Consider the following 23002-nt stretch of genomic DNA (forward strand, 5'->3'; position numbering starts at 1 on the left):
GTTTATTGCAGTCACCCCCCTCACCCCCGTCTTTGTGATCTCTCCCCCTGCAGTCTCCCCACCTGCAGCCATCATACTCATCTACCTGTTAACACTATTTCATTTTCTTACTAAAGAGTGTACAGTAGCCACATACTGCTGCTGCTGCTGCTGCTGCTGCTGCTAAGTCGCTTCAGTTGCGTCCCACTCTGTGGGACCCCATAGACGGCAGCCCACCAGGCTCCTCTCTTCCTGGGATTCTCCAGGCAAGGACACTGAAGTGGGTTGCCATTTCCTTCTCCAGTTCATGAAAGTGAAAAGTGAAAGTGAAACCGCTCAGTCGTGCCCGACTCTTAGCGACCCCATGGACTACAGCCTACCAGGCTCCTCCATCCATGGGATTTTCCAGGCAGGAGTACTGGAGTGGGTTGCCGTTGCCTTCTCCATAGCCACATACAGTGAAGTTTAAATCCTTCTGTTCTGTGAAGGGCACTTTAAGGCCCTCCATGATCTGAGCTCGTCTCACTTACCCCACTTTCCCTCCACATTTCCCAGCCATTGTTTTGCTTTAGACAAGTAGGCAGCGTCACGTTTGTCACATGCACAGAGCTCATCCTTGTTTCTATGCCTTTACTAGCACCATTCCCCATAAGTCTTTCTCTGAACCTTTTCCCATCCTGCTCATCCTGTAAGTCACACCTCAAGTTCTATCGTGTCTATGAACCCGTTCCTAACTGTCGCTCCTTTCTGTAAACACTTGTTGCTTTTATTAGCTGCATTGTCCATTTAGTATATCCATGAAATAGGCCTGAGTGTAGTCCTCTATTGCCTGTTTGTGTTTTATTTCCCCAACTATGACAGTTTTTAAGCACTTTGGGATCATGGTGCTTGTATTCACTATACGTGATATACTGGTTATATGATTGCCCACTCAGGTGTTGATTGGTTAAGTAATTAATTGTCTTTGTGTCAGGGAGGGTACTATGGTTTACATTGATTTTAATGTTTTCATATCTCAGCCCTGAGTTTGGGGCTTCCTTTCAGCATTCACAGAAGGAACCTTATGTTCAGCATCTAACCCAGGAAAATATTAATACTGTTGCCAAGTTCCCTGTGTGATCCTCCATTTGACATGGAGGTTATTGTTACCTGTATTATATTAAGTTCTGCCATGATGCCATATCTCTTTTACTTTGTTAGGCACTTAAATTAGAGAAGGAAATAGCAACCCACTCCAGTATTCTTGCCTAGAGAATCCTGTGGACAGAGGAGCCTGGTGGGCTGCCGTCTGTGGGGTTGCACGAGTTGGACACAACTGAAGTGACTTAGCAGCAGCAGACACTTAGATAGAAAAAAGTTCCTGGGTTCTGTACTGCTGGTCCTTAAACACCCATTTTCTTTTAAATTTTTATTTTATATCAGAGTATAGTTGATTTACAATGTTGTGTTAGTCTCAGGTGTACAGCAGAGTAATTCACTTATGCATGCATTCGTGTCCCACTCTTTGTAACCCAATGGACTGTAGCCGCCCCCCCCCACCTTCCCAGGCTCCACTGTCCATGGGATTCCTCAGGCAAGAATACTGGAGTGGGTTGCCATTTCCTTCTCCAGGGGATCTTATAGATAGATAGATAGGTGATCTTATAGATAGATAGACAGACATAAATATATATATATATACACACACATATCTATTCTTTTTCAGATTCTTTCCCCTATAGATTATTACAGAGCTTTGAGTAGAGTTCCTGGTGCTATACAATATTCAGTACCCATCTTGATCTCAAAGCTAGCTGAGACTGTGAAGTGCTATTTCCAAATTTTTTATAAAAATAAGAGTGACTAGAAAAACACAAAGGCTTTTATGTAGATCTGAAAGGGTATGATAGAATAAAAATCTCTTTGTTAAAGTGGGAAAAAATAGTTACCATCTCAGAGGTATGCTGCTATAATTCATCCCAATTTCTGTTGCCTCTTACTGTTAATTTACTCAAGTGTTTGTGGCTCTATGGAAGTTGGTCTTGTAAAAGGCTGAATTATCACTTAAAATGTGACTTCATATATTTTACATGTTTTGTGACTAGACACTACCTATTGTGTTAAAAAACTCCCACGGAATCCTGAGAGAGAAGAAATTATAGGCAACGGAGAGCAACAGTATGTTTATGTGAAAGATGGAGATATAATTAAGACTGAAGGTGCCACACTAAGGTAAGTCATCGTCCTTGAGCTGGGGAAGCAGGGTGGGGATCTACGCCTATGTGTTACAAAAGCGGGAGAAGGGAGATTTCATCACATTTGCTTGTCTGAGTGAAGATACCTCAGGAAGGATACAGAAGATGTGCTGACATTGGTTTCCCTGGTTGCTTGATAAGCAGAGGAAAAGACTTTTCACTCAATCTACCTTTCTAAAATTGTTTATTTGAATTAATTGAGGACCTTTTTAAGTAAATCAAATTTAAATTTTAAAAAATGGAGTAGCTTCCTGCTAGGGTGATTTAGGGATCTTCCCATTAGGTAAATTCAGGGCTCTCTCATGCTCTCACTTCCAAAGGCTGACCCATCCCTAAAGTAAACACATTTCAGGCCAGACTCATCTCTCCTGAGACCTGTCTGAGGGATTTGAAAGGGTATTTCAGATTCAACTTTAAAGCTGAACTAATTCTGGTTTTCTCTTCCCCACAAACTGTACTTGCTTTCCGACTTCAAAATCGTTACTTTTCTTAGTACTTTATAGAAATTTTTTTTTTGCTAAGATAGAAGCTGACTCCTCTTCACTCTTATCGTTCCTCCTTCTCCCCTCCCCACCCTCGCCTGCTACATTTAATCGGGTTAGTTTTTAACCTCAGAAATACTTGGCAGTGCAGCCTCTTTTTCACCATGTGTATAACCACTACCTCTTACTCAGTCTTCCTATCTTCCTAATCTAACCCTTCATAGCCTGTGTCACCTGGAACATGGAATAGCGCTCCCTGCACACAAGATAATGTTTGTTCCCCTGATGTGTCACAGTCTGGCCCCACAGGTTCCTGGTCTTCACTCTCATCACTGCCCTCATAGGCACAGTTACAAGGACATTCTGTGCATTCGTGCCTTGGCTCGTACCATCTCCTGTACCAGGCATCGCCCCTTCTCTTCAACTTGTCTCCCTGACAGATTCTTATCTGTTCATTCTTCAAACCTAATCTACCCATTACTTAGTTTAAGAACCCTTTCTGGGCAAAATTCGTTGCTCCTTCCCCTAACTTTCCTATAACCTTTATTGTTTTGTCATAGCACATATTAAATTTAAGCTTTTTTGTACGTAAGTACCTCAGGTAATCAACTCCTTAGCTTCACTAATTAATATTAGTTAATTCTAGTTGCTGTGGTCCACCAATCCAGAAATGGGTAATGGCTAAAACATGGAAGAAGTTTACTTCTCAGTCACAGAAAGTCCAAAAGTGGGTAGTGATCAGTGAGGAGCCCTCCTGCAAGTGAGGTTTCAAGCTCCTTCCATCTTGTGATTCCATTACCCTCAGTCCTTGCTTTCAAGGTCGCCATGCTCACCTCCCTCAACCCAGCAGGTGGCGAAGGAGGCAAGCACGTCGACAGAAAAGGCAATTTGCAGACTCTGAAAAGAATGGTTTTCCAAATGAGTCTTTCTCAATTAAAAGAAAAAAACCACAGTCTGTTCATAAATGCATTTTATTGTGATTATTCATAGAATTGTTTGTAAGATATGATACACACTATTTTTTCCATGGTGGTTTGATTTACATGTATTATGGTTCAGCCAACGTCCATCATCTCATATAGTTAAAAAGAAATGAAAGAAGAGTAAAAAGAAAAAAAGAACAATTTTCTCCTTGTGATCAGAACTCAGGATTTATTCTCCTAACAGCTTTTTTATAGAGCTTTTAGTCACCTTGTTGTACATTGTATGCCTTGGACTTATCTTATAATTGGAAATTTGTACCTTTAACTACCTTTCCTCCATTTCTCCCTCCTCTCACCCTCCACCTCTGGTAACTGCATGCCTGATCTCTTTTTCTGTGAGTTTGGTGTGTGTGTTTTGTTTTTTTTTTTAAGATTCCACATATAAGTGAGATCATGTTGTATTTGTCTTTCTCTGTCTGACTTATTTTACTTAGCATAATGCCTTCAAGGTCCATGTACGTTGTCCCAAATGGTAGGATTCCCTCATTTGTTATGGCTGAATAAGACTGCATTGTGTGTATATGTGTGTGTGTATCACAGCTTTTTCATCCATTAGTGGCCACTTAGGTTGTTTCCATGTTTTGGCTATTGTAAATAACACTGCTGTGAACATTGGGCTACAAATATTTTTTGAAGTTAGTGTTTTCATTTCCTGAGCATCTATTCCTGAGAATAGAATTGCTGGTGATATGTAGTTCTATTTTTAATTTTTTGAGACTTCTCCATCTTGTTTTCTGTAGTGGCTGTATCAATTTACAGTCCTGCCAATAATGCACAATCATTTCCTTTTCTCCACACACACAGCAGCACTTCATATCTCTTGTGTTGTTGATGATGGCCATTCTGACGGGCATGAGGTGACATCTTATTTTGGTTTTAATCTGGATTTCCCCAATGACCAATAATGTTGAACAGTTTTCATGTCCCTGTTGGTCTTTCATCTGTCTTCTTTGGAAAAATGTCTATTCAAGTTTTTGGTCATTTTTTTAACTGGATTTTTTTTGCTGTTGAGTTTTTTAAGTTCCTTATGTATTTTGGATGTTAACTCTTCATCAGATATATGGTTTGCAAATGTTTTTCCATTCTGTAGACTGTCTTCACATATTTTTATATTTGCTAGAAATATACCTACTGGAATCATTTTCATATAACATGAATACTTTCATTAATAGGTTGCAGCAGGTTTAATCAGACCAGAGATCATTTCTAACATCTCTTTATTAACTTGACATTGGTGCAACTATAAAAATGTAATTGTTTGCAATATATAAAGCATATACTTAGAAACTATAAAAGAATAATAGTTCTTAATGCCTCTCAAAAGTAATTGCTCCCCTTACACTAGTAGCTCATGTTCTTGTACCTTATATCTATTAAATTTTTAGCAGAATTTTTTATAAGGATTTGATTTTTTTTTTTTTTGGTAAGGGAGAAATCATTCTAAGTTACACTCATTTCTGTTTTCTTCTTGTTCAGTGGCTAAGTCATGTCTGACTCTGTACAACCCATGGACTGTAGCACGCTAGGCTTCCTTGTCTTTCACTGTCTCCCACAGTTTGCTCAACTCATGTGTATTGAGTCGGTGATGCCACCCAACCATCTCACCCTCTGTTCCCCCCTTCTCCTTCTACCTTCAATCTTTCACAGCCTCAAGGTCTTTTCCAATGAGTTGACTCTTCACGTCAAGTCACCAAAATATTGGAGCTTTCAGCTTCAGCATCAGTCCTTCTAATGAATATTCAGAATTGATTTCCTTTAGGATTGACTGATTTGATCTCCTTACTGTCTAAGGGACTCTCAAGAGTCTTTCCCAGCACCACAATTCAAAAGTATCAATTCTTCACAACACTCAGCCTTCTTTATGGTCCAACTCTCATATCCATACAGGACTACTGGAAAAACTATAGCTTTGACTGTACGGACCTTTGTTGGCAAAATGATGTCTCTTCTTTTTAGTACACTGTCTGGATTTGTCATAGCTTTTCTTCGAGGGAGGACTGTCTTTCAATTTCAGGGCTGTGGTCACTGACAACAGTGATTTTGGAGCCCAAGGAAATAAATTCTGCCACTGTTTCCACTTTTCCCCATCATTAGCCATGAAGTGATGGGACTGGATGCCATGATCTTAATTCTTTGAATGTTGAGTTTTAAGCCAGCTTTTTCACTCTCCTCTCAAACTCTCATCAAGAGGCTCTTTGTTCCTCCTCATTTTCAGCCATTAGAGTGGTATCATCTCAGTCAGTCAGTTCAGTCGCTCAGCCGTATCCAACTCTTTGCAACCCCATGGACTGCAAAATGTCAGACTTCCCTGTCTATCACCAACTCCTGGAGCTTACTCAAACTCATGTCCATCAAGTCAGTGATGCCATCCAATCATCTCATCCTCTGTCATCCCCTTCTCCTGCCTTCAATCTTTCCCAGCATCAGGGTCATTTCCAGTGAGTTGGTTCTTGACATCAGGTGACCAGGTATTGGAGTTTTAGCATCAGCCCTTCCAATGAATATTCAGGACTGATTTCCTTTAGGATTGACTGGTTGGATCTCCTTGCAGTCCAAGGGACTCTCAAGAGTCTTCTCCAACACCACAGTTCAAAAGCATCAATTCTTTGGCGCTCAGCTTTCTTTACAGTCCAGCTGTCACATCCATACATGACCACTGGAAAAACCATGGCTTTGACTAGATGGACCTTTTTGGTAAAATAATGTCTCTGCTTTTTAATATGCTATCTAGGTTGGTCATAGCTTTTCTTCCAAGGAGCAAGTGTCTTAATTTCATGGCTACAGTCACCATCTGCAGTGATTCTGGAGCCCAAAAAAATAAAGTCTCTCACTGTTTCCATTGTTATCCCATCTATTTAGCATGAAGTGATGAGACCAGATGCCATGATCTTAGTTTTCTGAATGTTGAGTTTTAAGCCAACTTTTTCACTCTCCTCTTTCACTTTCATCAAGAGGCTTTTTAGTTCTTCTTCGCTTTCTGCCATAAGGGTGTCATCTACGTATCTGAGGTTATTGATATTTCTCCCGGCAGTCTTGATTCTAGCTTGTGCTTCATCCAGCCTGGCATTTCACATGATGTACTCTGCATGTAAGTTAAATAAGCAGGGTGACAGTATACAGCCTTGACGTACTCGTTTCCTGATTTGAAACCAGTCTGTTGTTTCATGTCTAGTTCTAACTGTTGCTTCTTGACCCACATACAGATTTCTCAGGAGGCAGGTAAGGTGATCTCTTTAAGAATTTTCCACAGTTTGTTGTGATCCACACAGTTAAAGGCTTTGACATAGTCAATAAAGCAAAAATAGATGTTTTTCTGAAACTCTCTTGCTTTTTCAGTGATCCAGCAGATGTTGGCAATTTGATTTCTGGTTCCTCTGCCTTTTCTAAATCCAGCTTGAACATCTGGAAGTTCACGGTTCACGTACTGTTGAAGTCTGGCTTGGAGAATTTTGAGCATTACTTTGCTAGCGTGTGAGATGAGTGCAATTGTGCAATAGTTTGAACATTCTTTGGCATGGCCTTTCTTTGGGTTTGGAATGAAAACTGACCTTTTCCAGTCCTGTGGCCACTGCTGAGTTTTCCAGATTTGCTGGCATATTGAGTGCAGCACTTTCACAGCATCATCTTTTAGGATTTGAAATAAATAGCTCAACTGGAATTCCATCACCTCCACTAGCTTTGTTCATAGTGATGCTTCCTAAGGCCCATTTAACTTCACATTCCAGGATGTCTGGCTCTAGGTGAATGATCACATCATCGTCATTATCTGAGTCATGACAATTTTTTTGTATAGTTCTTCTGTGTATTCTTGCCACCTCTTCTTAGTATCTTCTGCTCCTGTTAGGTCCATACCATTTCTGTTCTTTATTGTGCCCATCTTTGCATGAAATGTTCCCTTGGTAGTTCTCATTTTCTTGAAGAGATCTCTAGTCTTTCCCAGTCTGTTGTTTTCCTCTATTTCTTTGCATTGATCACTGAGGAAGGCTTTCTTATCTCTCCTTGCTATTCTTTGGAATGCTGCATTTAAATGGGTATATCTCTCCTTTTCTCCTTTGCCTTTAGCTTCTCTTCTTTTCTCAGCTATTTGTAAGGCCTCCTCAGACAACCATTTTTCCTTTTTGCATTTCTTTTCCTTGGGGATGGTCTTGATCACTGCCTCCTGTACAATGTCAGGAACCTCCTCCCATAGTTCTTCAGGCACTCTGTCTGTCAGATCTAATCCCTTGAATCTACTTGTCACTTCCACTGTATAATCATAAGGGATTTGATTTAGGTCATACCTGAATGGTCTAGTGGTTTTCCCTACTTTCTTCAATAAGTCTGAATTTGGCAATAAGGAGTTCATGATCTGAGCCACAGTAAGCATCTGGTCTTGTTTTTGCGACTCTATAGAGCTTCTCCATCTTTCGGCTGCAAAGAATATAATCAGTCTGATTTTGGTGATGTCCATGTGTAGAGTCGTCTCTTGTGTTGTTGGAGGAGGGTGTTTGCTATGACCAGTTCATTCTCTTGGCAGAACTCTGTTAGCCTTTGACCTGCTTCGTTTTACACTCTAAGGCCGAACTTGCCTGTTACACAGGTATCTCTTGACTTCCTACTTTTTGCATTCCAGTCTCCTTTAATTAAGAGGATATCTTTTTTGGGTGTTGATTCTAAAAGGTCTTGTAGGTCTTCATAGAACCATTCAGGTTCAGCTTCTTCAACATAACTGGTTGGGGTATAGACTTGGATTACTGTGATATTCAATGGTTTGCCTTGGAAACGAACAGAGATCATTCTGTCATTTTTGAGATTGCACCCAAGTACTGCATTTTGGGCTCCTTTGTTGACATCTAATTATTATTAATTTATCACTAATGCCATTAGAGTAGTGTCAGATTTCTTAAATACTGTTACGATTTGAATTTTGTCATCTTTGCAATGTTTAGGGCAGCGGTCTTATTAGTTTTCTCCATAGCTTTATTATTATTATCAGGGATCTTATAATATTGAAACACCCTTGCATTTTTTTATAAACTTTCTTTGATCACTATGTTATTTTTAAATTTGCTTTTGCATTCTATTTGTTAATATTGGGTTGACCAAAAAGGTCATTCAAGTTTTTCCATGCCAGCTTATGGGGAAAACCCAAACGAACTTTTTGGCCAGCTTAATATTTTGGTTAAGATTTTTATAATAATATTCATTAATGAGATTGGGTAGTTAATTTTCTTTTTGTGCAGCCTTATCAGGTTTGGCAGTCATAAGTTTTCCTTCTTTACCTATGCTCTGGCATAGATTATAGTGAAACTGTCTGACTTTTAAATGTTTGTTAGAGATAGTCCATAAAAATACTGAGCCTTTAGTTGCTAATAGTTACACATCTTGTTAGTGAAGCTTCATTGTTGCTTACTAGTAATATGGTCCTGTGAGTTAAGCTTAAATAAGACAGATAATTTAAACTTGTCTATTTTTTATAGATTCTCTTTTTAATTCTAGATTAGCCTGGAAAATCCCATGGATAGAGGATCCTGGTAGGCTACAGACCATGGGGTTGCAAAGAGTCAGACACGACTGAACGACTTCACTTCACTTCAGACTTTAAAAAGTAATGTAATCTAACTTACTTTATTAAAAAAAGGTTTACCGGCATGTGCATGCTCAGTCATTTTAGTTGTGTCCAGCTCTTTGCAAACCTATGGAGTGTAGCCCGCCAGGCTCCTCTGTCCAGGGGATTCTCCAGGCAAGAATACTGGAGTGGGTTCCCATGCCCTCCTTTAGGGGATCTTCCTGACTCAGGGATCGAACCCGAGTCTCATGTCTCCTGCCTTGGCAGGCAGATTCTTTACCAATAGCGCCACCTAGGAAACCCAGAAGGTTTACTCATCATAACTTGGTAGAATCTAAAAACCAAACTTGAAAATATGTTTATTAGACTATTAGGTAGGCTTTTCAAGGTCTTGAAGCAGAGAGGAATGCAGAATTACCTTCGGTAGGTAGCTTTTTTAGGCCAGACAGACACACACATGCAAAAAAAATTCAGGCACATGACATACATAATTAGCAAAAGGGGTGAAAATGGACACCTCTAGGGAGAAAAAATGAAAGAGGGTAGAGCAATGACAGTAACAAATCTTAAGGACTCTCTGATCCTTTGCCCCATCTTGACTTTCCCATTTAGTTGTTTGTTTTTTTTTTTAATTAATTTCCCACTCTGAAAAAAATCAGAGTTGGTTTTCCCATTTCTCTTATTTATGGGCTCCATTCCTGTCTCCCAGTCTTCTGGGGTCATAATTTTGCTTAGCTCAGTATTCAATGTTAACCTTACTAGGACTATAGATACTATTTACAGCTGAACCATGTAGTAAACTGTGCTTAATTTTCCTTTCCTGCTTTCCTGCAGTTAATAGTTGTTTTGTTACTTGAATAATTTTCTATATACTTATCATTAATTCAACTCCAATTATATAAATATTCTCTCAGAATGTTTAAATGTATCTGGGATTCTCGCACTTCCGTGTTCTGGATGAACCTCCCTCAGAGCCTCCTAACTTGCTGTCCCGGATGGGTCTCTTCCAGGCTGACTCTATGATCCTCCCAGAATTCCCTTCATGCTCACCTGGGGCTTCCCCTTGCCTCCCTCCTGTCTTGGGTCACCTGTCCCCTGTACCCCATAATTTTCTTTCTTGATACTCCTGTTTTGGTGGCGCCCACCTCCAATAGCTTTCTGAGAAAGTGCATTTTTAAGACCTTTCACATCTAAAAATGTCTCTGTTTAATCCAGCTTGACTTAAAGTGTACTATTTGTAAATTCCGGGTTGAAATCTTTTTTCCTTCTTGGTTTCATATGCAAGATTTCATTGCCTTCTAGTTAATACAGTATCAAGACTGAGAAATCTGAAACCTTTCAGGTTGCTGAACTTTTTTGACCACCTGTTTGTATTTTTTCTTTCTTTCTTTTTTTTTTTCTTCTTCACTATGTTCTGGAAATTCCCAGTGGTATACCTTGGAGGAAGTTTATAATGCTGGATCCTTGAAAGGCCTTTTCAGTCTGGAAACATGTGTCCTTCAGGTCTCACAATTTTCCTGAAGTTGTTCACTGATGTTTTCTCTAATCTGTTTTGTCCTGTTTCATTTATTAAACCCTTCCTGTTTTGTTAGAACGCTTAGACTCATCCCCTAACTTTATTTTTTCTCCTGTTTTCTGTCTTTTTTGCCTTTTTGCTGTACTTTCTGGGAGGTTTTTATCAGCTTTATCTCCTAATCCTATTTTTCCCTTTCTCTTCTCACATTTTTAGCTTTCAGGAGATCATTTTGCCCCATAAATGCTCCATTCATACTATTCTTTCTTGTTTCATCATTGCAACTTCTTATCTCTCCTAGGACATTAGTGGGGCTGTTTTTCTTTGTGGCTGTGGAGGGGAGGTTTGTGCGTGTTTTTGTTTTTGTTGGAAATTTTCTTCCTTATAATTTGTAGCCTCTAAATTGGTTTGCTTGTTTTTATTTGCTCTCCTCAGTTTGAAAGGCTCTCTTCAGATGTCTGGTGATCTGGTGTTTACCAGTGTCTTCAAAGGGTGAATGTGTGCACAGTTGCTTCAGTCATGTCAGACTCTTTGTGACCCCGTGGAGTGTAGCCCACCAGGGTCCTCTGTCCGTGGGGATTCTCCCAGCAAGAACACTGGACTGGGTTGCCATGCCCTCCTCCAGGATGTCTTCTAAGGGAGGTGACAGCTATTTGGGAGCTCTGAAAACGTAAGAGGGCTCCTGTAGGTTGTGCGCCACACTGTGGCGTCATCTAGATGAATTGTTTAGTTGGGGAACTTCCAGCATAGGAATCAGAGTCTTTCTTCCTGAGCTGGGAGTGTTTCCCAGCAAAGACTCTTCTCATCTTCATGAAGAGTAAAGGCCTGGCTGACAGCATTATAGGAGCTGAGTGTGGAAGCTGAGTGTGGAAAGAAGGCTTGGGGATCCATGTGTGTTCATGTGGTCTTCCTGTTTTTAGAAGAGTGTCGCTACCTCTGTCGGTGTCGCTACCACAGCCACAAAGAAAAACAGCCCCACTAATGTCCTAAACGAGGGTCTGTGTTTCACCCTCGTTGAACTTTCCCTCATTGAAGATTAAATCTCCAGTCGTTTCCTTCAGTGGGGTTGGAGTGCTTGTCAGGCTGCTCCAAACGAGAGGGGAATCTGAAGACTTGAATGTGTGTTAAATACACTCTCAATGAATCTTTCTTCCTTTAATCTCAGCTCCCTCCTCTACTAGATTCCTGGTGCCCCACATCCAGAGACTGGAGACTTCGGCAGTGTGAATCTGGTTGGGTCTGTCTCAGCTTTCACCTCTGCCAGCTTAGATGTCAGTTTTTCTCTCATCTAATAAGTCATTTCTCACTCATATGTCTTCTTTTAGCTTCTAGAATTCTAATGATATGGTCCATTCTCCTCACTCCAATGGGTTTATGCCATTTTTCACATATCCCTTTATGGTAATTTTATTGATGTTTTAGGAGGAAAAGAAGAGTTGCAGGTGTTAATCCAGTCTTAACCAGAAACACACTCTCAGTTCCTATACAGTAAATGCAAATATGCAATTATATCTGCCCTATCTTCCCCCCAAAAAAGTCCATTATTGAGAAAAATAAAGTATTCCAGGCACATAAAATGCAATACTATTTAGAATAGGCAAAGAGAAGGACTTCCTTGGCGGTCCAGTAGTTAAGACTCTTTGCTTCCACTGCAGAGGGCATGGGTTTGATCCCTGGTCAGGGAATTAAGATCCCTCATGCTGCATTGAGCAGCTGAAAAAATAAAATAATTAATTAAAAAAAAATAAAAACAGAGTTCTGTTTTTGCAGCCAAAAAATAAAGTTGTATTTTAAAAAAAAAGGTAAGGATAATTAACCTCTCAAGCTAAATAAAACAATTTAAATCTTATTCCATCAGACATTGTTTGCTATCTCCTGTGGTTTCATTTTCTAAAATAGAAAATGGAGAGGTTAATAGTACCCACCCCATTACTAGTAGGAAGGATTAAGTGTATAATGCTTGTAAATTCCTGAAGTCAGTGCCTGGCACATGGAAAGCAATATATTGATATTAGCTACTGCTGCTGCTGCTGCTAAGTCGCTTTAGTCGTGTCCGACTCTGTGCAACCCCATGGACGGCAGCCCACCAGGCTCCTCCGTCCATGGGATTTTCCAGGCAAGAGTACTGGAGTGGGGTGCCATTGCCTTCTCCATTAGCTACTACTGAGTGCTAAGCATTGAGAATATAAAGATTAGAATTAGACAGGAGTCCTGCCTTTCAGAGTTCATAGCCTTGTGAGGTAGAATGGTAAACAAGAAAACAACGTGAAATCTGCAGTAATTCAAAGTATACAATTCAAAGTACAGGAGTAATAACAGAAAAAAATGACTACTAGAGAGTGTTGCCTATATGTGGCTGAGCAATCAAGTACTCTGTAGAACAAATTATTTAGACTTAGTTCTTTAACTGGTTTATTATTGGTATGGTCATAAACCTTCATGTAGGAGATTTCCTGGCAGTCCAGTGGTTAAGACGCCACTCTTTTCAGAAAATGTGTTGACATCATTTATTTGTGTCTTGTCCATAAAGAAGGAGAGAATAATTTACGTCTCAAAATTTCTTCCAAGCCTACAAGTTCCAACTGTTACTATTTCTTCTTTGAACTAGAGTTGTATACACACCTGGCCACACTGATGATCATATGGCTCTAGTCTTAGAAGAAGAAAATGCTCTGTTTTCTGGAGATTGCATCCTAGGGGAAGGAACAACTGTATTTGAAGACCTCTATGATTATATGAACTCCCTGAAAGAGTTATTAAAAATCAAAGCTAAAGTTATATATCCAGGTGGGTCATTCTTTTAACCTAGCAAACCATTTGTTTCAAATGATGAGAAAGATTTCCTTTTGGTTTGTATATGTATATGTACATATGTATAAACTGCTTCTTGAAGATATGTATAAACTGCTTCTTTCTAAATTACACCCCTAAGTCTTGTCTAGCAATGCAATTAAAAAGAAGACTGAGAGTTGTATTAATAACTTTTTTAAAAGATAGCATTATTTTTTAATATCTACCCAGCTGTTAATAGAACTCTTAAACAAAGGAAATAAACTTATTGGGACCAGAAAATGTTTTCATTTCATGAGCTATCTTTAGTTTTGTTAACTTGATTTCTATTGTGGACTGCATTTTAGCCATGTGACCTGTAACATTTGACCTCTGAGCTTTAGTTTTTTAACTCACACTATGGAATTCAGAGGGGCTTCCCAGATGGCACTAACAGTAAAGAACCTGCCTACCAATACAGGAGACTTAAGAGACGTGAGTTTGGTCCCTGGGTCAGGAAGGTCCCCTGGAAAAGGAAATGGCAACCCTCTCCAGTGTTCTTGTCTGGAAAATCCCATGGACAGGGGAACCTGGCAGGCTATGGTCCATAGGGTTGCAAAGAGAAGACATGACTGAAGTAACAAGCATGCATGCATGGAAATCAATATTTTCCATATTAACTGTGAGACTACATTTATTTCAATTACTCAGGAAAAAAAAATACCTATTATTAGTATATCAGCTATCACTGCCCTGCTTTACAGTATGAATCTCCTCTCCCTCTTAAAACCTAAGAAAGATACAGGACCCAACAGAAGGCCCCAGGAGGAAAAAGAGACTCAATAACTGACTCTTTTAAGTCCTTCTAACTTGTTCCTAGCCAGAGAGTCATGAAAAGATCTGTAAATACAATGTCTTCAATACCTTCATATTCTCTCATGAGGTCTCACTGCTGAGGGGTGGGAAACATACAGTTGGTGGTACTAGGCATTTGGATTCATGTTATGACATCAAAGAAGCAGAGGCTGACAACTGTTTTGAAAGAAGAGAGTAGATGCTTGATGCACTCACATTGGAGCAAAGCTAATGAGAGGGTGCCTGGTACAGGTTCTTGGAGTGTTGGCTTTAGTGAATCCAGTGAACTGGCTTATTCAATGGTATTCCATAGCCATAGCTAGCACATATTGAAGCCTGCTACCCTACCTGCCAGGTACAGTGTCAGGACCTTCACAAAGCTGTCTTCACAGAAACTCAGTGAAGCAGATAGCTGAAGAAATAAGCTCCAAGATTCAGAGACTTTCACAGCCATACAGCTAGTAAATGGTAGTCCGTATCATAAAGCCTGAGCTCTTTATATAACAGGTCAGTCTACTTTTGGTTTCTTGTTGTTGCTCTTTAGTTGCTAAGTCATGGACCCCATGGACTGTAGCCCGCCAGGCTCCTCTGTCCATGGGATTTCCTAGGCGAGAATACTACAGTGAGTTGCCATTTTCTTCTCTAGAGGATCTTCTTGACCCAGGTATTGAACCCACATCCCCTACATTGGCAGGTACACTGAGCCACCAAGGAAGCCCCTACTCCTGGTGATTGTTCTCAAATATCTTTAAAAAAACCTCTCTTGCAGATTGGTGTAATACATTCATTTTCACTGTTTTAAGAGAAGGTAAATTTCATTATGACTTTTTCTGGGTTATCAAGGTTTCTGAACTGCTAGCCTGTACATAAGACTCAAAGTTCTCCTGTGGTCCTTGTGAATTTTTAATAGCTCTTCATCACTTCCATGAAGTTACTTTATATATTCCACTTTTCAATCTTTGATAAGCATAGTGGTTAAGAACACAGAGTGGTTAAAAGACCTGAGTCAGAATCCCAGCTCCACTTAGCTATATGTAACTGCAGGCAGATTAATTACCCTTCCTATGCCTGAGTTTCTGCTGTTCAAAGGGGAGAATAAACATACGTATTTCATGGGATTCTTGTAAGAATAAAGTGCATTTAGAGCAGTATCTGGCAAATAAACTCAACATTAAAAAAAAGACTAAGATCACGGTATCCAGTCCCATCACTTCATGGCAAATATTGGGGAAACAGTGGAAGCAGCAACAGACTTTTTATTTTCTTGGGCTCCAAAATAACTGTGGACAGTGACTGCAGCCATGAAATTAAAAGACACTTGCCCCTTGAAAGGAAAGCTATGACAAATCTAGACAGTGTATTAAAAAGCAGAGACAAAAAAAAAGCAGAGACATCATTTTGCCAACAAACGTCCGTATAGGTAAAGCTATGGGTTTTCCAGTAGTCGTGTAAAGATGTGAGAGTTGGACCATAAAGAAGGCTGAGTGCCATGAAGAATTGATGCTTTTGAATTGTGGTGCTGGAAAAGACCCTTAAGGGCCCTTGGACAGCAAGGAGATCAAACCAGTCAATCCTAAAGGAAATCAACCCTGAATATTCATTGAAGGACTGTTGCTCAAGCTGAAGTTCCAACACTGTGGCCACTTGTTGGAAAGAGCTGAGTCATTAGAAAAGACCCTGATGCTGGGAAAGATTGAAGGTAAAAGTAGAAGGGAGCAGCAGAGGATGAGATGGTTGAGTGGCATCACCGATTCAAGCACATGAATTTGAGCAAACTCTGGGAGATAGTGGAGGACAGAGGAGCCTGATATGCTATAGTCCACGGGATCGCAGAGTCAGACACAGCAACTGAACAACAACTGGCAAATAATGAACACTGTTAATACTACCTGTTGTTACTGTTGTGGTTACTATTTTTATTGTTACTTTTGTTGTTATCTTTTAATTCTTACTCTTCTTTTTTCTAATGAACACTGTAATATTTTATATAGATTTTGACATAATTCTCTAATAGTTCTTGGCTTGGTATGTGATTATCTTATTACCTGTATAGTTTTCCAAATAATACTCACTTGTATATTTAGTGTGCCTTTCCAGTTCACTGTATGAAATATTTTTTTAGTAGAGTGAATTAACTTCAGTTGTACTTAAAATTTTTTATTTCATTGAAATAATTTTTATAATTATTCTGATTCAGGACATGGCCCAGTTATCCATAATGCGGAAGCTAAAATTCTACAATACATTTCTCACAGAAACATCCGAGAACAGCAGATTCTTACAGTATTTCATGAGAACTTTGAAAAGTCATTCACAGCAATGGAACTTGTAAAAAGTATTTACAAGGTAATTTTTGTTTATCTCATTTGTACATAGCCACAATTTTAATAGAAGAATCTATTCAATAGACTATTAATGTGGTAAATTCATCACATCTTAGAGCAGAATGAGTCTGTTAATTTTTTAAGTAATATTAGTCACTTGTATAGATTTGAGATCATCAAATCTCAAGTTTCTAGAATGCAGAAGTTGATAAACACTGGCCCACAGAATAACCCTTCTGAGCCATTATTAAGCCTTTCATATTTCATTCTGTAGGAGATCATTGCCAACAGCCTGGTGATGAGGCTTTGTTATGATTTATGTTTTACTTGGAGAAGGGAATGGCAACCAACTCCAGTATTCTTACCTGGAAAATTCCATGATCAGGCTACAGAGGATCCTAGCGGGCTACAGTCCATGGAATCACAGGGAGTTGGACACTACTGAGCAGCTAGCAACAATAATATATTACGCTGACCATCTTTATTATCTAGTGTCCTACTCGGCAGCGAGTGAGAAGGGGTGATCTGCTGGAGACAGATCCTGGCTAATAGCAGTGAGAATTAGTAGCAGTGCCTGTGAAGGTGAAAGTCACTCAGTCATGTCCGACTCTTTGTGACCCCATGGACTATACAGTCCATGGAATTCTCCAGGCCAGAATAGTGGAGTAAGTAGCCTTTCCCATTTCCAGGGGATCTTCCTAACCCAGGGATTGAACCCAGGTCTCCCACATTGCGGGCAGATTCTTTACCAGCTGAGCCACAAGGGAAGCCCAATGGATTAAAAGGAGAAAGGCCTCAAAGAAGAGAATGAGGAAAGTCATTTAGTAGAGAAAGAGCCCCTCACACAGTGGCCTCTGAGCAAATCCTTGTTTAACAGCAGCATATGGCAATCTGTCCGTAGGATTCAGTTTCTCAGCAAATGTACATTAGATAACTGATGTAGGCAGTATAGCTTAGGGATTAAGAATGTAATAAGATTATCTGGGTTTTAAGACTCCCACTGCCATAACCTATACAGCCATAAGATACCTGAGAGTGTAACTAAAGATGATCTTGAAAAGGAACCTGAGTGAGTTTCATTTAGTAAAGGTCTTTAATGTCCCATCAAACCAGTCAGTCCCTGAATATTCATTGGAAGGACTGATGGTGAGGCTGAAGCTCCAATACTTCAGCCACCTGATGCGAAGATCTGACTCATTGGGAAAAACCCTGCTGCTGGGAAGGATTGAGGGCAGAAGGAGAAGGTGGCAGCAGAGGATGAGATGGTTGGGTGGCATCACTGAGTTTGACATGAGTCTTTGAGTAAGCTCCAGGAGATAGTGAAGGACAGAAGCCTGGTGTGCTGCAGTCTGTGGGGTCAGAAAGAGTCAGACCCGACTTAGCAATTGAATGACAGCAATGTCCCAATGTCCCATAGGCCTAAGTTATCAAAAACCAGTTAAAACACACTCATTGTGCTTTGTGTTTAAAGGAATGGATGAATGATTTAAAGGGCTGAAGATAAAAAGTGCCAGGAGCAAAGGGGAAGTGTAAATATTTAAATTCTGTGAAAGAGTTCACTTCCTAGAGTTTAGCCATTCTAGATTATGCATTGAAATTGAAACATGGGTAGTGTTTTCTAACCCAAGTACAGGCTGCAGAACTCTCTGATTAACCCTCACAGATGAGTCAGCCAGTGACTGTGCCTGACTCAGAAATGCTGGTTCTGCATTCAGAGGTGTGTTCAGGGATGTGTTCACTGTGCATATGTGTACAGCATCTGTTACATATAGAATAGCATTAGATATTGTGGAGACATTTATTCTTTCTACAAACATTTACTGAAGTTTTCGTGTGCCCCTGGACTAGGTGCAGAGATACTAAGATGACTACAGATCTCTTCCCTCAGAGAACTTGGGGTTTAGCAAAGACAGACATGTTCATAATAGCTCCCATTTTTTTGAGCATGTTATGTGTTAGACACAGTACTACATGCTTCACATTACACTTGTGTTTTGGGGTACTTAATTTCCTGTACCCCAAGTTTTCACTACGTAAAGAAACTATTATTCCAACTTAATAGATTTAAAAACTGACTTGAAAAGTATGAGCTAAGTAACTTTTCCAAAGGCACAAAACTCGCAGATGTCACATACTCAAATGTCAGAAGTCAGATACTCAAACCTTGTGTTTTTCTATCACACCAAGCTTCCCTCCAGGGCCCATACACAGCACATTGGGGGCACAAAGGAAAGAGAAGTCAGTTCTACCTGGTGAAGATAATGGGTCATGAGACTTGTCTGGAACACCTTCAGAAACATAATGATTGAATCGCTTCTTGAAGAAGGAGTAAGCATTTCCCAGGCCAGATACAGGAGAAGGGAAGTCATTCTAAATAGAAGGAAAGATGTGTTCAAACAATGGGGGTCATAAAAGCCTTCTATGTGTTTGAAACCCCCCCCAAAAAATGTGTTATTGGAGCACAGAATGCATGTTGCAGGTGGGTAGGGAGGGAGTCCCAGGATATGAGGCAGGAAAGACAGGCATGGTGGGTCAGAGGAAGCCCTTGGTTGCCATGCTAAAAAATGTGGGCTTCAGCCTATAAACTGAGAATGACCACCACAGATCTTAGCCCAGGGGGGTTGTATAATTAGACCTAGAAAATCATGCTGGTGGATATAATACATGGTGCTGGAGCTTCAAGAAGAGTTGGGTTTGGAGGTTTTTACTTGGGAATCTTTAATGCAGTGGCAAGTTGATTGAGTAAAAAGAGAAGAGAGTCAAGTGATACAATTCATTGTAGACATCAGTGTTAAAGAGAAATCCCGGGAAGAATATCCAGAATGAAGACAAAATGATGAGAGGTAGGATAACCTAGGGAAGGGAAAAGAGAAGAGCTCTTCCAAAAGGAGAGACTCGCCTGCTGATTTCAGGTAAAATGAGGACTTAAAAGAATTCTTTGAATTTTCATTAAAATGTAATTTGATGACCTTAACAAAACATTTTCAGGGAGCTGAGAAATGGAGATAGTCAATTTAGTTAAGAAGCTTGACTTTGAAAAATTCTTAAAGAATAAAAGAGACAAATAGTGTATATGACAAATAAGTGTATGTTACCTCTTATAATGTGTAATCTAAACAATACAACAAGCTAGTGAATTATACAGTACTTTTGCCTGGAAAATGCTGTGGATGGAGGAGCCTGGTAGGCTACAGTCCATGGGGTTGCTAAGAGTCAGACACGACTGAGCGACTTCACTTTCACTTTTCACTTTCATGCCTTGGAGAAGGAAATGGAAACCCACTCCAGTGTTCTTGCCTGGAGAATCCCAGTGATGGGGGAGCCTGGTGGGCTGCCATCTATGGGGTTGCACAGAGTCGGACACAACTGAAGCGACTTAGCAGCAGCAGCAGTGACCCAAAGTGAGACATATATAGGATGAAATAGTTTTGGTTATTACTATATAAAAACCTAGAGTTATAGCTGTCTTCTTGATGGTATGGAGACTCCTTAAAAAGCTAGGAATAAAAACACCATATGACTCAGCAATCCCACTCCTAGGCATATACCCTGAGGAAATCAAAACTGAAAAAGACACATGTACCCCAGTGTTCACTGCAGCACTATTTACAATAGCTAGAACATGGAAGCAACCTAGATGTCCATCAACAGATGAATGGATAAAGAAGCTGTGGTATGTATATACAATGGAATACTACTCAGCCATAAAAAGGAATGCATTTGAATCTGTTCTAATGAAGTGGACAAAACTAGAGCCCATTATACAGAGTGAAGTAAGTCAGAAAGAGAAATATAAATATCATATATTGACACATATATGTGGAATCTGAAGAGACAGCACTGATGAATTTATTTTCAGGGTAGCAGTGGAGAAACAGACATAGAGAACAGACCTATGGACAAGGTGGGAGGAGAAGAGGGAGAAGGGGAGATGTATGGAGAGAGTAATATAGAAATTTACAATACCATGTGTGAAACAGATAGCCAATGGGAATTTACTATCTGATTCAGGGAACTCAAACAGGGACTCTGTGACAGGCTGAAGGCTGGAATGGAAAGGGAGATGAGAGCGGAATGGAAAGGGAGATGAGAGCGTGGTCTGAGAGAGAGGGGACATGGGTGTACCTATGGCTAATTCTTGATGTATGACAGAAAAACCACAGTTTTGTAAAGCAGTATCCTTCAGTTAAAATATTTTTTTAAAAAGTACCTCTCAACAACAAAAAAGACTGTCGTCTTTTGTCTTTTTTCTTTAAAAGTTTCAAAAAGACTAACCCTGTTATTTTTTTGAAAAAGAAATGTTGTCGGGACTTCCCTGGTGGTCCAGTGGTAAGGACTCTGCTTCTCCTGCAGACGATGAGAGTTCGGAACTAAGGTCCTGCACACTGTGTGGTGTGGCCAGAAATAAATTAATTAAAATTAAAAATTTAAAAACACTCTCATCTTTCCTTTAGGATACTCCCAAGCATTTACATAAAATGGCCCAACATAATGTCTTGCTACATTTGAAAAAATTAGAAAAAGAAGGAAAAATAGGTAAGTATTCTTCCAAATTTTTTTTATTTGGAGCACTGAAAATATTTGTTAACAAATGAACTAGTTTCCTTTGAGGAAAAACACCACCTACCAGAGTTCTCCCTTGAATGTCACTGTGGGTGGGAGAGACAGTCATTAGGAAGGGTCAGTAGCAAAAGGCCAGAGAGCGACAAATTAGAACAAAAGCTCCCACAGGAGTGAGAGCCCTGCGTGGGGGCTGCAGTCCTCATCCACCCAAATCTAGCGGGAAGAGAACTTCGCTTTTGCCAGAGTGACCACAAAGAACTTTACATGTAGATTTGGGAATAGCCAAAGGTTTCGCAGTAGTAAAGGTAGTAAACTCAAAGATACTAAAGCAGTAATTCTGTAATTGTTCACTAGTGTTGACTTGTCAACTTAATAATCTTAGAAGTTTGCTGCTTAAAAAGCAAGAGGTGCAAAGTCGGATCCTGTGTAGAAGTTTTAGCAACGTTATTTGTACCCCCCAACCCGCACCATAAGAGAAACCCCAACTTTATATTGAGCAACAAAAATTTTTAGGAATTAATGCTCTTTCTAGTTACAAGAGAACTTAAAATCCAGTGATTTTGCTTGTCTGTTGTTAAATGTTTACTCTGTAATTTTCTTTCCACAGTTAGCAACACAGATCCTGAGAAGAAATGGAAAGCTCATCTTTAGTTTCAGCTTAATGAAAGATTATGTTGTTTTGATTTTGGAGAATGAGATGTTCTGTTAACTATGAATTATTTACAAAGAATATAGCCTGTGGAACACTGAAAATAACCCTAGATATACTTTTAAATAACATTACATCTATTCTAAAATGTGTAAATCACATTTTGCACCTACAATATTAGCTATTTATCTAACCAAGCTCTTATAACATTTTACCAAAAATGCAGAAATCCAATAGTTTATCCATTTTCAATAAACAAAGTAATGGTTTCTTTTAAAATAATAAATTTTATGTCATTTAAACTGGATATTATTCTTAGAGATTATTTATCTATGACCAGTGGTCAGTAATACTTCTTTTTTTCCCAGCTGCTTCAGTTAACAACACAGATGTCAATGTCATCCTTCCTTTTCTACAACCTTTGTCTATATCTGTAGATTAGAGGCTTGTTTTCATGTTTCTCTCAATCATGATTAAGTATCAACTCTGTTCCTCTGTATAATATGTATTTTCTTAATAATGGCATCCTACAAGTGATTCATGTAAATCAACGTTTGGTAATAGAAAAGCATTAAATTCCCAATTAAAGTCATTGTATATAAATATTTATTTCTGTAATCCATTAGTACAACCAATATGTTTTACTAATTTAGGTTTTAGTATATAGTGGCTCAGTTGGTAAAGAATCCACCTGCAATGCAGGAGACCAAGGTTCAATCCCTAGGTTGGGAAGATCCCCTCAAGAAGGAAATGGCAACTTACTCAGGTATTCTTGCCAGGGAAACCCCATGGACAGAGGAGCCTACATGGCTACAGTCCATGGGATTGCAACACACAACTTAGTAACTAAACCACTACCATCATCAAAATATATATGAATTACATACCAAAGATTTTTAAGATTATTATAAGAGCATTTTTATATAGTGTTTTTAAATAGTGGTTAGGTTCTAAGGTCAACCACCACTGCTTATTTAACCCATAAGGTTGCCAAATAACAGTACAAAAATGAGCTCAGAATCCTGAAAGTAAGCTTCCTTTTCTCTTTTCTAAGACTTTTAAAAAATTCTTTTAATTAAAACTTTTTTTTTTGACAACCTCAT

The 23002-nt window shown here is 39.4% G+C and overlaps 1 protein-coding gene across 1 annotated transcript in view; it reads left to right on the forward strand.

Annotated features, from left to right (window-relative positions):
- LACTB2 (lactamase, beta 2) overlaps positions 1-22502 on the forward strand; it is a 30962-nt gene extending 8460 nt beyond the window's left edge. The window contains exons 3-7 of the mRNA XM_010846973.1: positions 2064-2190; positions 13348-13526; positions 16561-16709; positions 21142-21223; positions 21858-22502. Of these exons, the coding sequence (XP_010845275.1) occupies positions 2064-2190; positions 13348-13526; positions 16561-16709; positions 21142-21223; positions 21858-21901 (581 nt within the window). The 3' untranslated portion in view covers positions 21902-22502. The remainder of the gene's footprint in view (positions 1-2063; positions 2191-13347; positions 13527-16560; positions 16710-21141; positions 21224-21857) is intronic.
- Positions 22503-23002: the final 500 nt, after the last annotated feature.

The sequence above is a fragment of the Bison bison genome, unplaced genomic scaffold (assembly GCF_000754665.1).
Source record: "Bison bison bison isolate TAMUID 2011002044 unplaced genomic scaffold, Bison_UMD1.0 scf7180017864241, whole genome shotgun sequence".
NCBI classification, from domain to species: Eukaryota; Metazoa; Chordata; class Mammalia; order Artiodactyla; family Bovidae; genus Bison; species Bison bison.